Source organism: Nymphalis io, chromosome 5 (genome assembly GCF_905147045.1).
Source record: "Nymphalis io chromosome 5, ilAglIoxx1.1, whole genome shotgun sequence".
Lineage (NCBI taxonomy): Eukaryota > Metazoa > Arthropoda > Insecta > Lepidoptera > Nymphalidae > Nymphalis > Nymphalis io.
This window is the reverse complement of record NC_065892.1, coordinates 10,382,672-10,395,540: the sequence shown is the minus strand read 5'-3', so window position 1 is coordinate 10,395,540 and position 12,869 is coordinate 10,382,672. Positions and strand designations below refer to the sequence as shown.

At 33.7% G+C, this 12,869-nt stretch overlaps 1 protein-coding gene across 2 annotated transcripts in view; it reads right to left on the bottom strand.

Moving 5' to 3' along the window:
• LOC126768659 (GATA-binding factor C-like) overlaps window positions 1-12,869 on the bottom strand; it is an 86,262-nt gene that overhangs the window by 48,296 nt on the left and 25,097 nt on the right. For both annotated transcript variants that reach the window (XM_050486890.1, XM_050486891.1), the window contains exon 3: window positions 4,585-5,121. In XM_050486890.1, the coding sequence (XP_050342847.1) occupies window positions 4,585-5,121 (537 nt within the window). The remainder of the gene's footprint in view (window positions 1-4,584; window positions 5,122-12,869) is intronic.

Below are 12,869 nucleotides of genomic sequence, written 5' to 3'. Positions count from 1 at the left end.
GCTATTTCTGTCAACTTTCGTACTCCGAATTTTCCGAAATTTCTGATTATTCAGAATCCGCCGCTATATATATAAATTAGGGCCAGAACATCGATTTATGCGCAATTTGTACGTCTAGTCTAATATTTAGTTTTGTGATAAACGAATTCATTAAATAACAACAAAAAAACACACGACAACTTATAGCCAATAAAAATAATAAAAAGTACGATAATTACAAACAATTTTATGTTACAAACAGTATAATGCAAAAGTTTGTATGTCTGAAAGTTTGTTACACATTCGAACGACTAGATGGATTCTAATCTGCCTAGAGAAGTCGATTATGTCATGGAATATTAATTGGCTTATTTTTAAATTAAAAAAATAATCTATTATTTAAATGGATGCTCTCGTAGCGGGCGGATTACAGCTAGCGATTAATTATTTAACAATTTGCATAAAACAATACATTGAAAATAGAAGCATTTGTTAAGTTATCATAAGTGTGGTTTACTATTTTAATTATATAATAAATAGAAGTGATTATATTTGACATCCACATCGGCCTTGTTAGCAAATAAACATCCTGAATGAATATCGAACGAGGCTTTCGCAAATGTTTTCCTTGAACCTAGTTTTAGAGGTCGGGCGCGTTTACTCGGAATTCCTTAACACAAACATACCTCTTAATGAAGTTTGAATATGATAGACGAATTTAAAAATAGAAATTTAAATCTGCATAGAGCTATTGGTTTATATATAATTAGAAAACAACATTTTTAAACCAACCTATTAACTAAATTTAATGTTTATAAATTGTTTGACAGATGACAGATGAAATGAAAAACGAGACGGAACAAAATATTCCACGAGAGATAATCGAGCCCACAGCAGTGTTTTAGAAGGATCCACTGAGCTACGATCTAATAGGTAACGTTAAGGCTACCAATAAATCTTAAATTCTTATTGTGAATACGTTTACTGAATAGCGAGTGTGACTTTAACTAACATTTTCCTTGAACCGAGATTTAGAGGTCGGACACGTTTACTTAGGACTACCGCAAAAGTTCAACATTATGAATGAATCGAGTTAAAACATTAATTCAAATTATATTAACAAAAACTTTTTTAAAGAATATAAAAATAGTGAAAATGAAGTTACATTCGTTTAAAAACGATATCACAGCGGGGGTCAGTAATTATTCATTGTATTAACAAGTACACAATGTCATAAATATAACAAGGTGTTAAACGTTGAATTAATATCCGATCAAGACTATATTCAGTATCGTTAGAATACAGTTATAAATTACAAAAATTGATAACTGTTTATTTAATAAAATGTACAATTTAAAATATTCACGAGTTACACTTTAGTTATTTTTTTTTAAATAAATACTGACAAGAACGTGTTTGCTCTAAAACCGGTTGAAAAGGCTTATTATAAAGGTTGTAATAATAATTTAGGTTGATACGAATAAATGTATCTACTGCTAATAAAACTATGCCTTCTATTATACATATGCGTATAGAAGACTATTAAAACAGGAAGATAGTTACTCATTAGATAAAAATAATTTTTAAAAGATTACACTTGTGTGTTGCAATGCCTTAAATGTATTTTTGTTAATAATAATAATTTTCAGATGAGTTGTACACAAAATTTCACTTTAATGCGATTAAAGTGAAATTTTGTGATTGTGATGATACGTGAAGGCATAAAATATTTTACATGTAAAATTATATTTAAGAATTAATAACGTTTTTTTATTCGACCACTTACATAACAAATAAAATATTAAAATAGCTCGAGACCAACCGGTCTATTAACATTTCGATTTAAACAGAAGCGAATATCATCGCACGTCCCTAACGAAGTACGCCATTACTATTCCAATGACATTGCCGATGTATGTAGCGATCTATAAATCATCACATAATTCAATAAAGATTGCGATTTCCGCCACCGATAACGGCGGTACGATTATAATCGCGAGACGGCTTATTGACAACGCGGTTCCACTTTTTCTATCGTAATTAACGCCGTCTTTTTCACTACGAATCTAATTATCCATGTGAACACATTAACGAGATTAGATCCACGCCCGTGAGATCGGAACATGTTAATCAAAGTTGAAATTTCACAAATTATTGAATAACCATAATTGTGCTAAATTGAATGTTGCCATTAAAATGTAATTTAAATTAAAGTCTGTAATGAGAGACAATAAACGGCCGCTTTTTGTTCCCTACCATTGTCAATGCTTAACTATGAGAGATATAATTACATATTTATGTATAAAATAAAGCGAACGTAATACAATTACTGTTGAGTAATTCTTAGTTATATGAATATTCGTCATATTATTGTGCTGGGGTATTGCGAAAACTTGGTACAATTGTTGAGGTAACAATGGTCGCATTAGGAGCAGAGGTTAGTGGAGCAATATTACACGAATATAAATTTTAATTACATCTCCGAATACGATTTTTAATATGTAGTAATACTTACATACATTAATAGGTACATTTATTTTTCCAAGATAATTATAACTTTATTTAAAATAAACATTTACTAATTAATTCGCAATTTTTATAATTATGTTAATTATAAACGGAATTCTATGTTTAGATTCCATTTTTAAAATAAAAAGCATATGTTTAAATTATATGGAAAATTATATAAAAGTAAACTTTATATAACAAGTCCTAATATATATTTATTTATTAATGATTATATTTTAAATGTCATGTTACAATACGAGACATTTAATTACTTAGCTAATAAAAATGTAATGTCGAGTTACGGTGAGCTAATCTAACATATTTAAATATAAAGAAAACAAAGATGAGTCGACGATTTCATAATAAGTTAATTCAGAAGATTGTCTTCAAAATTAAATAGAAATCCCCGTACCCGTTAATACTCACGTAAAAACAATAGCTCTACAATTAGGTAATGGGAAACCGACGCACTCAAACTCGACTCGGAAAATAATCACCATATTAACAACGATAGTTTTATAATTTTTTAACATTAGGGTTTTAACATCACGATTGCCCTTAGACATTTAAGCTCGTCTGGGTAGGTACCACCCACTAATCAGATATTCTACCGCAAAACAGCAGTACTTGGTATTGTGTTCCGGTTTGAAGGGTGAGTGAGCGAGTGTAATTACAGGCACAAGGGACATAACATCTTAGTTCCCAAGGTTGGTGGCGCATTGGTGATGTAAGCGATGGTTAACATTTCTTACATTGCCAATGTCTAAGGGCGTTTGGTGACCACTTACCATCAGGTGGCCCATATGCTCGTCCGCCTTCCTATACTATATAAAAAAAAATAGCACTGTGAGAAATGTTAACCATTCCTTACATTACCACTGCACAGGCAACCATGGAAAACACTGACTTACTCACCCTTCAAACTTGAATACAGAAATGCAAAGTATTACTGCGTGGCGGTAGAAAAAAATTATGAATAGGTGGTATCTACCTCGGTAGATAGCCTTGCACAATACCCAATCACAAGGATAACAATTTTTTAACCATTAAATACCGATGTATCACCTAATAAATATTTTAATCGTATATATTATATTACATATACTTGACTAAATATATATTAACCTACCTAAAAATATTTTATATATTTCTTGAAAATAATTTAAATTTATAAAATCGCAAAACGCACCTAATTATGTCAAAAATTGTTTTGAATTTAATTTTAATTAAATTAATATTGTTATATTTTTAAAATAATTAATATTTTCATATTTTTAATTAAAATTATATTTAGCATTAAACAATGCAATAAATTGCATGTAAAATGTAAAAAACGTCCGGATTTAAAACGGCATATTTCATCAGTACATTATTCATATCTGAATTAATTAACGTGACTGCGTTTTGAATTTATTATTTACACAGACAGTTAAGGTCTTAAGCTAGGTCATAACTTTTCAAACTAAACAGTGAAACTCACGTACCGAAGTAAGTATGTCAAACTTCAATGTTCGGATTAAAATTATTATAAGTTTAATCTTTCTCAATTTAATACTTTATGTTCAACGTAATTAGATGTTAGGTTAATGTATATATAATGTTAGTAACCTCCACCGATTTAGTTGTTAAACCAAGCGTTAATCTCGTGACACCAACAAGAAACCACCGTGATGTACAAAAAACCGTGTAACCATCCCCAGTGCAACCACGCTTATCAGACCACATCATACCCACAAATAGTAATCGAATAGAAATGAAATTTAAGTGTACAATTAATAATCGCGCCCGATGAGACACAGCAATGAGATTCTAATTATAGCTACTTTAGCGCCCACCATCTCGTTACCGTCCAAACTAATAGACCAATTACATTATTTGATTTCACTGATTAGCAGCTATGGATTTGAAAAGCTGTATTTAGATCTAATCGAAATGAAAATTTACCCGACGAAGAGAATCAGCGATATTATTAGATATGTTGTCGTCACCGTTAGTTATACATCTCATCAAATCGTAAAAGGTGATCGGATAAGCGTGAGAACATGAATGTGAGTGCGAGCGAGGGCAGTGCAGTGCTTACGGTCCGCGCGGACTCACCGGCGCTAGTTCGCGTCTTGTTCGGTCGCGGTTTACTCTGCTGCTGCCCGCTATAACCCTTGCCCTGGTAGTTGTAGTAGTCGCCGGCGGCGGCATTGTATTGCGTGTTGTATTCCCCAGAGGGCTGACTCTCCTGGGGACACGAGTCCGGCTGCGCACCTTCTCGTTGCTTGGAGGGCGGTGCGCCCATCATGGGCTTGACGTCACCGCAGAGTGGCAGCTCCTGCTGCTGCTGCATGAAAGCGACGCTCATCGCCGTGGCGTGCGCGACGGCCGCTTGGTAATCTTGCTGACCGAGCGCCGCCGCGGCGACGGAGTCGGGGGTGGAATCTTTCGGTGGCGTGGGAGGGAATGAGAACAAGGGATGGGGATGAGGATGCTGCGCTGGGGAGAGAGGCTTGTCAGTGGGCGCGCTGTCCTGTTGGAAGCCGCCGCCCCAAGCGCCGCTACCCAGAGCTTTGGAGTCGAGCCAGGGATGAAGCGGTGTGTGAAAGTGTGGCCTGCACACCTGCCCGCTGCCGCCGCTTAGCGTCCGACCTGCACAAATAAATATAACGAATTACAAAACCGCGAGATATATTTGTAATATACTTTTCTTTTGTTATGTTGTTTTGGGAGCAAACAAGCCGGCGAATGTTAAGTGATTACCACCACCATAGACATTTGCAGAACCAAGGGAACTGTCAGCTCAACTAATTCATATGGGCGCTATAAATACCCATTTACTATAAATAATCTTACGGAAAAAAGTAACAACCTATTAATGTCCAACTGTTAGCCTAAGATTTCACGATGTTTCTTTCACCTTTGAGCATGAGATAAATTGTAAATTCAAATTAGGAACATCCCGCAATCATTAGTTAAGACTCTCATGTTCTAGCCGCTGAGCCATCTCGATTCGTAGTGTAAATAGCATAACTTATTTTCACACAGCCAACCGTTGTAAAAATATAATATACGAGTAGCTTTTGTTATTATTAAAGACATTTAGCATAAAAAAAATTAAATACTCGTGAAAATTTAATTAAATCACCGAATGATAATAAAAATTACCAAAAGTTTGCGGCACTAAACTATATAAGCACAGCTGACAAAGATCGACCGATAGCCGAGTCATTGTCCGAACTAGCCGTCATTAGGGCGGACAATTTGGAGGCGTTACGACCCGCCCGTGATACCGAAATTAATATCATTTGAATTCAACAACTCTTTCACACGACATCTCTATTCTTTTAAATTAACATGACCATGAATATTCTAAACTTTAATGTGTATTTGATAAACAAATAACCTCTATAATAGCGTTGTGGTCGCGTTGGTTGCGCGCGAGAACAAAGGCGGGCCATTCCGAAATATTACAAAAGTCGTGTCACAACAACGGCCAATTAAAATAGTGGGCCAACTGGAAATTTCATTAATTAAATACTCAGCGTCTGTACACAGCCGTGATTAGTTTCATATCATATGTTCTTATTAATATAATGAGAAAAGCTAATTATAATTAACTCATTATATGCGTGATGATTTCTGAAAGACACCTAACGTACTACCTACGTACCCACCTACTTTATATTAATTTCTTGTTTTTAACAGAACTATTAAGACTTTATTGTTTTTCAAACAAAAGTGTTTCAATCCTATCGTCATAATGATATCATATTTTTAATTTAAATAAAAATATTCACCATTGTATAACAGTTTAGATATAATACATATAAAACTAAAAAGCAAATATTAAAAAGGAACGCGTCGATATATATATATATATAAATAAAACACGTATACAAAATCACCCCCATTCAATTTACTCAGCAATTATTATTTAACATTGAACGCAAACATATGTACAATGCAAGGGCAATGATAATTGTGCCAGTGAAACTCGTGGATTGGTGGATCCACACGGGGGGACCATCCCTTGTCTATACCCTTACAAAATAAAACAGGGTAAGAACTGTACTCTTTGGTCTGCCTGCGGCGCACTGCGGGTAACTAATAGTTGGTTCAAATCGAAACCTATATTTATTTCATATCGATATAAATCTATAAAACATTGTAATTTTCTTACAAAGTTGCGAAGTGCTTAGAGTATTTCGTTTTTAATTTTTTCATGTGATATTAATCTATTTATAAAAAAATATTGCTTACGACACAGGTAGGAATAGTTGTCTACTCGTATAATTACGCATTCGAAAGATGTATCAATTTCGTCCAACAGTTTAAAATTTTATATTTAGAACATATACATGACGCCAATTATCTATTCCATTTTTAAATGATAGAAAAAGTTTTAACTAAACGCAAACATAACATAAAATTTTATTTAGTCGTACAAATTAAGTAATACTGTGTTATTGCCGAAACAAATTAATTATATAAATTTATTCTTAATTGGCCTCGATTCGTTATCTTAACTACATTTCTTATCTATAATTTAGTTACCTAAATTTATCTAAACATGATAATAACGCCTTGACCTTCCAAAAAAAAAAAAGTAAAAGAAACCAATTCATATATATCTTGTTACATTAATTCGTTAGTAAAAAATAAATAAAAAGAATACCATAAAAAGGCCATTATTTCATTGCGAACCTTAATATATAAATATGTTTAATAAACTACACTAACAATGGAGGCTAAAGTTAATTCGTTAAAAATGTACCTACTTAATACTCAAATAGTATTTTAATAGTTGAGCACATACAAACACAAAAGCAAAATTTGACCGGCTTTTTACAAGTACGATTCAATTGATATAATTACGATAAAAAAGAAAATAAGAATTGAAGAATATTATTTACGTAAAATAAACACATAACTATGACTAAATACAACAAGTCAACTATATCGATTAAATGGAAATCGTGTCGTTTTTTAGAACCCAACGCCGATTTGTTGACGTTATGAACTATCTGCTTAATAAAACTGGGTCTTACGTGCCTTGTTTGCAACGATCTGCCCGCATCGAGTAGATCCAGGTGCTGATCGTAGCGAGAGATTAACAGAGATTCTTATCAAAGCGCCCGTAGTAAAAAAAAGTGAATTTAGTATTGCTCGTCGAAATATTAATTAGTTCTCGTGGTTGTCATCTTAAAGGCATATTAGATTTATGCCCGTTTTTCATTTACACAAAAAAACAATAATAATAAAAAGTATTAATTCTTAGTTGACTTATACACATAAGCTTACATTATTACATATTAAAAAATCAAACACTTTCATATTGTTATTGTTATAGTTCTAAAATAAATATATAATTATTTAAAAGTAAACATACGATTATTCAAAATTACATATTAAATTCAATAAGTTACTTTAAATCTTTGTAATGTTTAGTATTGTTCATCATTACGGCAAACACGAAATAAAACAATAATCAGTCGCTAGCGTCACATTAAGCCGAGTACACACACAACGTTTTGACAGCGTCCACGACACCGGCAGCCACCCCTCGTTCACAATGCCACCAGCGATGGCAACCCGATAACGTATGAATAATTCCTGTTATCGCGCCATCTCGCCACATGCCCTACCTGCCCCATACCATGATGACAAAATCGGCAAACGATGTGACTCTATAATATGTGACTCGAACAAAACATCGAATTGGAATTGTTCGTGCGCGTATCATAGTACGGGAACTGCCGACGCTTTTTATTCATTAGATCAGCTAGTTTCGGCCATTGTGTCGAATATGTGTGCTAAGCCTTGATTGTATGGGGATTTTGCAGCATAATTAATAATTTAGTTGTATTAATAAAGAATATATTTCCTTTTAAGTACATGGAATTATTTTAATAAGGGTTAATATAGATTCAAATTTTAGAATAGTAACATACAATAAGTTAGTTTAAGTAAACATTTAGAAATTATCGATATAAAATAAATTACCACCTAATCATAATTTTTTTATATCTTTTAAAGATTTATAACCACGATGTCATTGTAATCAATTTTAGTTAAACCAGTGAATTTAATTAAAGTAAATAATAAATTAAATCATAAACCAATCATAGCAAATTCTCACAGCCGGCAAACAAAACACCGGAATTGAACCCCAACCCCTGCCCCCATGTACCCCCGGCAGATGCAGCCCGAGATCTTATCATCACGTCGCGCCACAGGGCACTGAAAGTGTTGTTCAAATTGACGGTAAGTTTATTCTGTAACGGTTTTTGGTGGGGCCTCTTTTAAATAATCACAGCCTTAATATTACCGAAAATGTTTATTTGCAACTGTTTTCATAAATGCTGCTATAATTATAATACATTCAATTTAAAAATGAAATAAATCGGTATTGACAAGTAATTAAATTTCAAATTTATTTTATGAGTAGGAACATACATATTTAATTGAACATGATTATTAATAGGTTAAAATTTATGAAATAGGATTACTATTTTTAAGCAACTTAAAGCAATTAATAAAAACGCTCTCATTTTCTTATTGAAATTAAGTCATAAGTAAATTATATTATAAAGCATTATAATTAAACGGAATAAAATTAATGACGTGTATTAATAAAGCTTTTTGTCAGTGTAATATTATACATTGAAGACTTAATATATATTATACCAAATAAATAGTTAATACTTTTTTACAAATCATAATAATTATCACCTTTTATAAAAAAAAAAAAACTTAAACTGTTTTACTCGGTTTCAAATATAGATGGCGCTTTTATCTAAATCTATCATTTAGTAAGATTTTTTTTCATTAAATACGTATTGGTTACTCAATTATTATTATATTTTTAAGGCGTGGTCTGACAGCCAGCCCTTATTATATGCTCCTTCGTTCACCGTGAAAATCACCCTATTCACCTTAATACACACACGCAAGTACCTTAAGTATATTAAGTAGAACGTAGGTACGTTCTACTTAATATCAGATGTGGGTTGTACTGATATTTACGAAAGAATTATTTTCATATGTTATAAAAGAATATGTTAAAAAATGAGATACGTTGCGCCTTAATTAAACACAATATTACGTTATTCGTATATCCTGACAATAATATGGCATTTTAATGATAGATTAAATAATCTCGGTAACGAGAGAGACACAGTAACAGCGTAATCTTTACTTATGAATAATTAAAATTAATGTCATTAGTCTCACAGACTAAATAAAATGTATCAAGTGTAGAAATAGTGTATCGTGAGAAAGTTCCCAGCGAGCGTCAAGGCCATCCCGGCAGCGTCGTCCAGTCTGCCGCGGTTTATTTGCACGGCCGCGGCCGCATCCGAATGCGGAGTGCGTGCTGGCGCGTGTGTCGCCGGCTTAACCGCCAACACGCATGCCAACTTATCCCTTCGAGTTATTGTCTTTAGTAGTGTTATCCTTTGTTCCCGCACCAAATCATTATGTACTCCGTCATCGGCGATCCCGTGACCCTTATGCCGTGCGTTGTAAACGCTACAATTCCCCGACATGCGTCTCTTGTGAAATGTCCGACGTGTTAGCGAATGATAAATGTAGGCGTCAGTATCGCGTATCGGATCTCACCGTTCGCACGCCGAATTAATTTTAATTTATTGATCGTCGTATCGACGCCAAGTATTTTAGGTACCTACTAAGGCAGGCCAGCGCTCGCTCGTTTAATGACTATTAACAACTATATGTATAAAAAGTTAAAGTAACTGATACTAATTTAATTTACGTAGGAAATAAAAAAACCCTGATGACAACTTGACTATCTTAACAACGCGAGCTGGTTCTCGATGTCATCGCCTAACTGTGACATCAATTCCATCGCGAACAAAGAAATTTGGCAACTCCTTTCTTTGTCGCACTTCCAAAAAATGGAATTCCTTACCAGCTCACGTATTCCCCTCCTCTTACAGCCCGGGTTCCTTCAAACGAGGCGTGAAGAGGCATCTTGCGGGCCGGCAAGGCGAAGGCGGCTAGTGCAGAACATTTTTCCCGTCTGTACTGGCCGTCGTCGCGTTTGGACTCTACTACCACTTACCATCAGGTGGAGTAGAGTCATTTGCCCTCCCGGCGAATATAAAAAAAATAAATAAATAAAAATATCTGCCGTAGATACCTACCCTTACACGCCAAGCGTTACCAAGTAGGTATCGTAAATAACGAATCATGAAAAGTAAACTTTGTACCAATAATAAGACATAATTTATTGAAATATATTCATTTATATCGTGAGAATTATGCAGTTTTAAACCTTGAATTGATATTATTATATGTAATTTTGAAATTTATTTGCCTTTGACGCTTCTGATAAATTTTTCTTATGTTTATTTATATTAAAAAGCGTTCGGAATGTATTATTTTAACACATGTTAGTCTAACATAATCTTTAGAATAATATATCAAATTTACATACAGCGAGGTTAAACATGTATCGACAAGCATGACATTTTTATACTTTTAAAATAAATTAACGTTAATTTTTTATCTATACTTTCCACACGTCAATATCTTCATTAACATCCGCTGATAAATTGAAATAGCATTGACATGTAACTATTCACATGCTGATAGATATAATCGACGTACATATACATTAACAACATTAATAAAAAACTAACTAAATTCAAACAAATACCGACAATTTATGTAAAATATCCATCTTACATTTACATAAAATATTTCATTGATTCGACACAAAAAATACAGATTCTACGAAATAAATTTATTAAACAATGAAAACGTTAATTTAAGGTTCTGTGAAAAGCTCATTAATTAATTTAATTTATTATTGTTTAGCAAAGTAAAACAATGCCAGTCTCATTTTGATTATTTTTAATATTTATTATTATTTACGTACGTAAAGGTTGCAAAGAAATATATATCTTAAATAAGTCATGCACACTGGATCATTACCTAGGTGCGACATGCCAGTAATCCACTGTTTAGTTTTTGCTTAATGTGTTTTAACATAAATAAATAGAATTAAAAAAATTAATGGATGCAAAAATCGCTCCTATTGTAATGTCACAAATGTCAACGTCGTGAAACAAGCAGCGAAACACTTTTCATGTTTGCAAGTGCTTTAGCCGTATGTTTAGGTACAGGCAGACTATTGTAAGCGCTTCTAAGTTACGCCACACATGTAGTTGATATCATTTACATTTATGTAACCATTATGCGCCGATTCAATACAAAGTATCCTTCTAATTCTTATAAGTGTTGTACTTGTACACCCAAAAAATGTTTTACGAGCTCGACACTCGCGTCCCGAATGGTAAATCGTTCGCCCGGGCGGTCACCTCGCGTTACGTTTTGATTGGATTATAATGCTATTATATTACGATTCTTATTATTACGGTTGGCTACCGTGCCGTGTGACAGGCGACGTCGGGAATAACAACTAGTGACGGTGAGCGGAAGAACGTTCGCCCGAACGACAAGCCTCGCGTCGATCGATTCGAACTTGAGCCCGCTTAATATCCGGGTTCAATTTTACTAGTCTATATTTAGTTTGACGAATTCGCTGCGTGGAGAAGTTTTAATTAGGCTCTGTCAAATTAGCGACTTATTCCATTACGTAACCATGTAATATACATAACGCTTCCGTTTCTTTAATTGCAAATTTGGATATAGGTTTATCTATAGACTCATTACGTAATGTAAAGGTTGAGTGTCAGTCTTCAAAAACGACAGGAGCCGTTAAGCCGAATCGGATTATGCCGAATGTAGACTTGAGTCGTCGTGGGTGTCTCGCAGTGATTTATAACCCCGTATCGAAGCTATAAAGTTCCTCTACACATAACGCGTGGCTGTTAATAAAGATGAATTGTGAAACGCTTAAAACAGCGGGCAACTGATCAACCGACGATTGTTTTGTGAATTGGACGGAGAAACTGGTTTCTAATAGACGCTGCGTCGCATTCGCCGTCTCTTTACTACCTTATTAGAAATGTGAACTTTATGATAATCAAATCGTATCAACTATTAATAGCTTATCGAGAAATTTATTTTGTGCTAAAATTTCATGTTACTCCTAATTTATGGCACATACATTTTGACACGATTAGTTTTATAAATGTTTATGTTGTTATATATCATTTTTTATGATCGAGGTAGGCGAACGAGCAAATGGGCCACCTAATGGTAAGTGGTCATAGAAATTGGCACTTAAAGAAATATAAGCCATTCCTTACGTTGCCAATGCGCCACTAACCTTGGGAACTAAACTGTTATGTTTCTTGTGCCTGTAGTTATACTGGCTCACTTACCCTTCGAACCGGAACATACGGTAGGTAAAGCCCTACCACCAAATATATAGTTTTTGTAATAATTTCTTCTCAGTTGCAACGGTG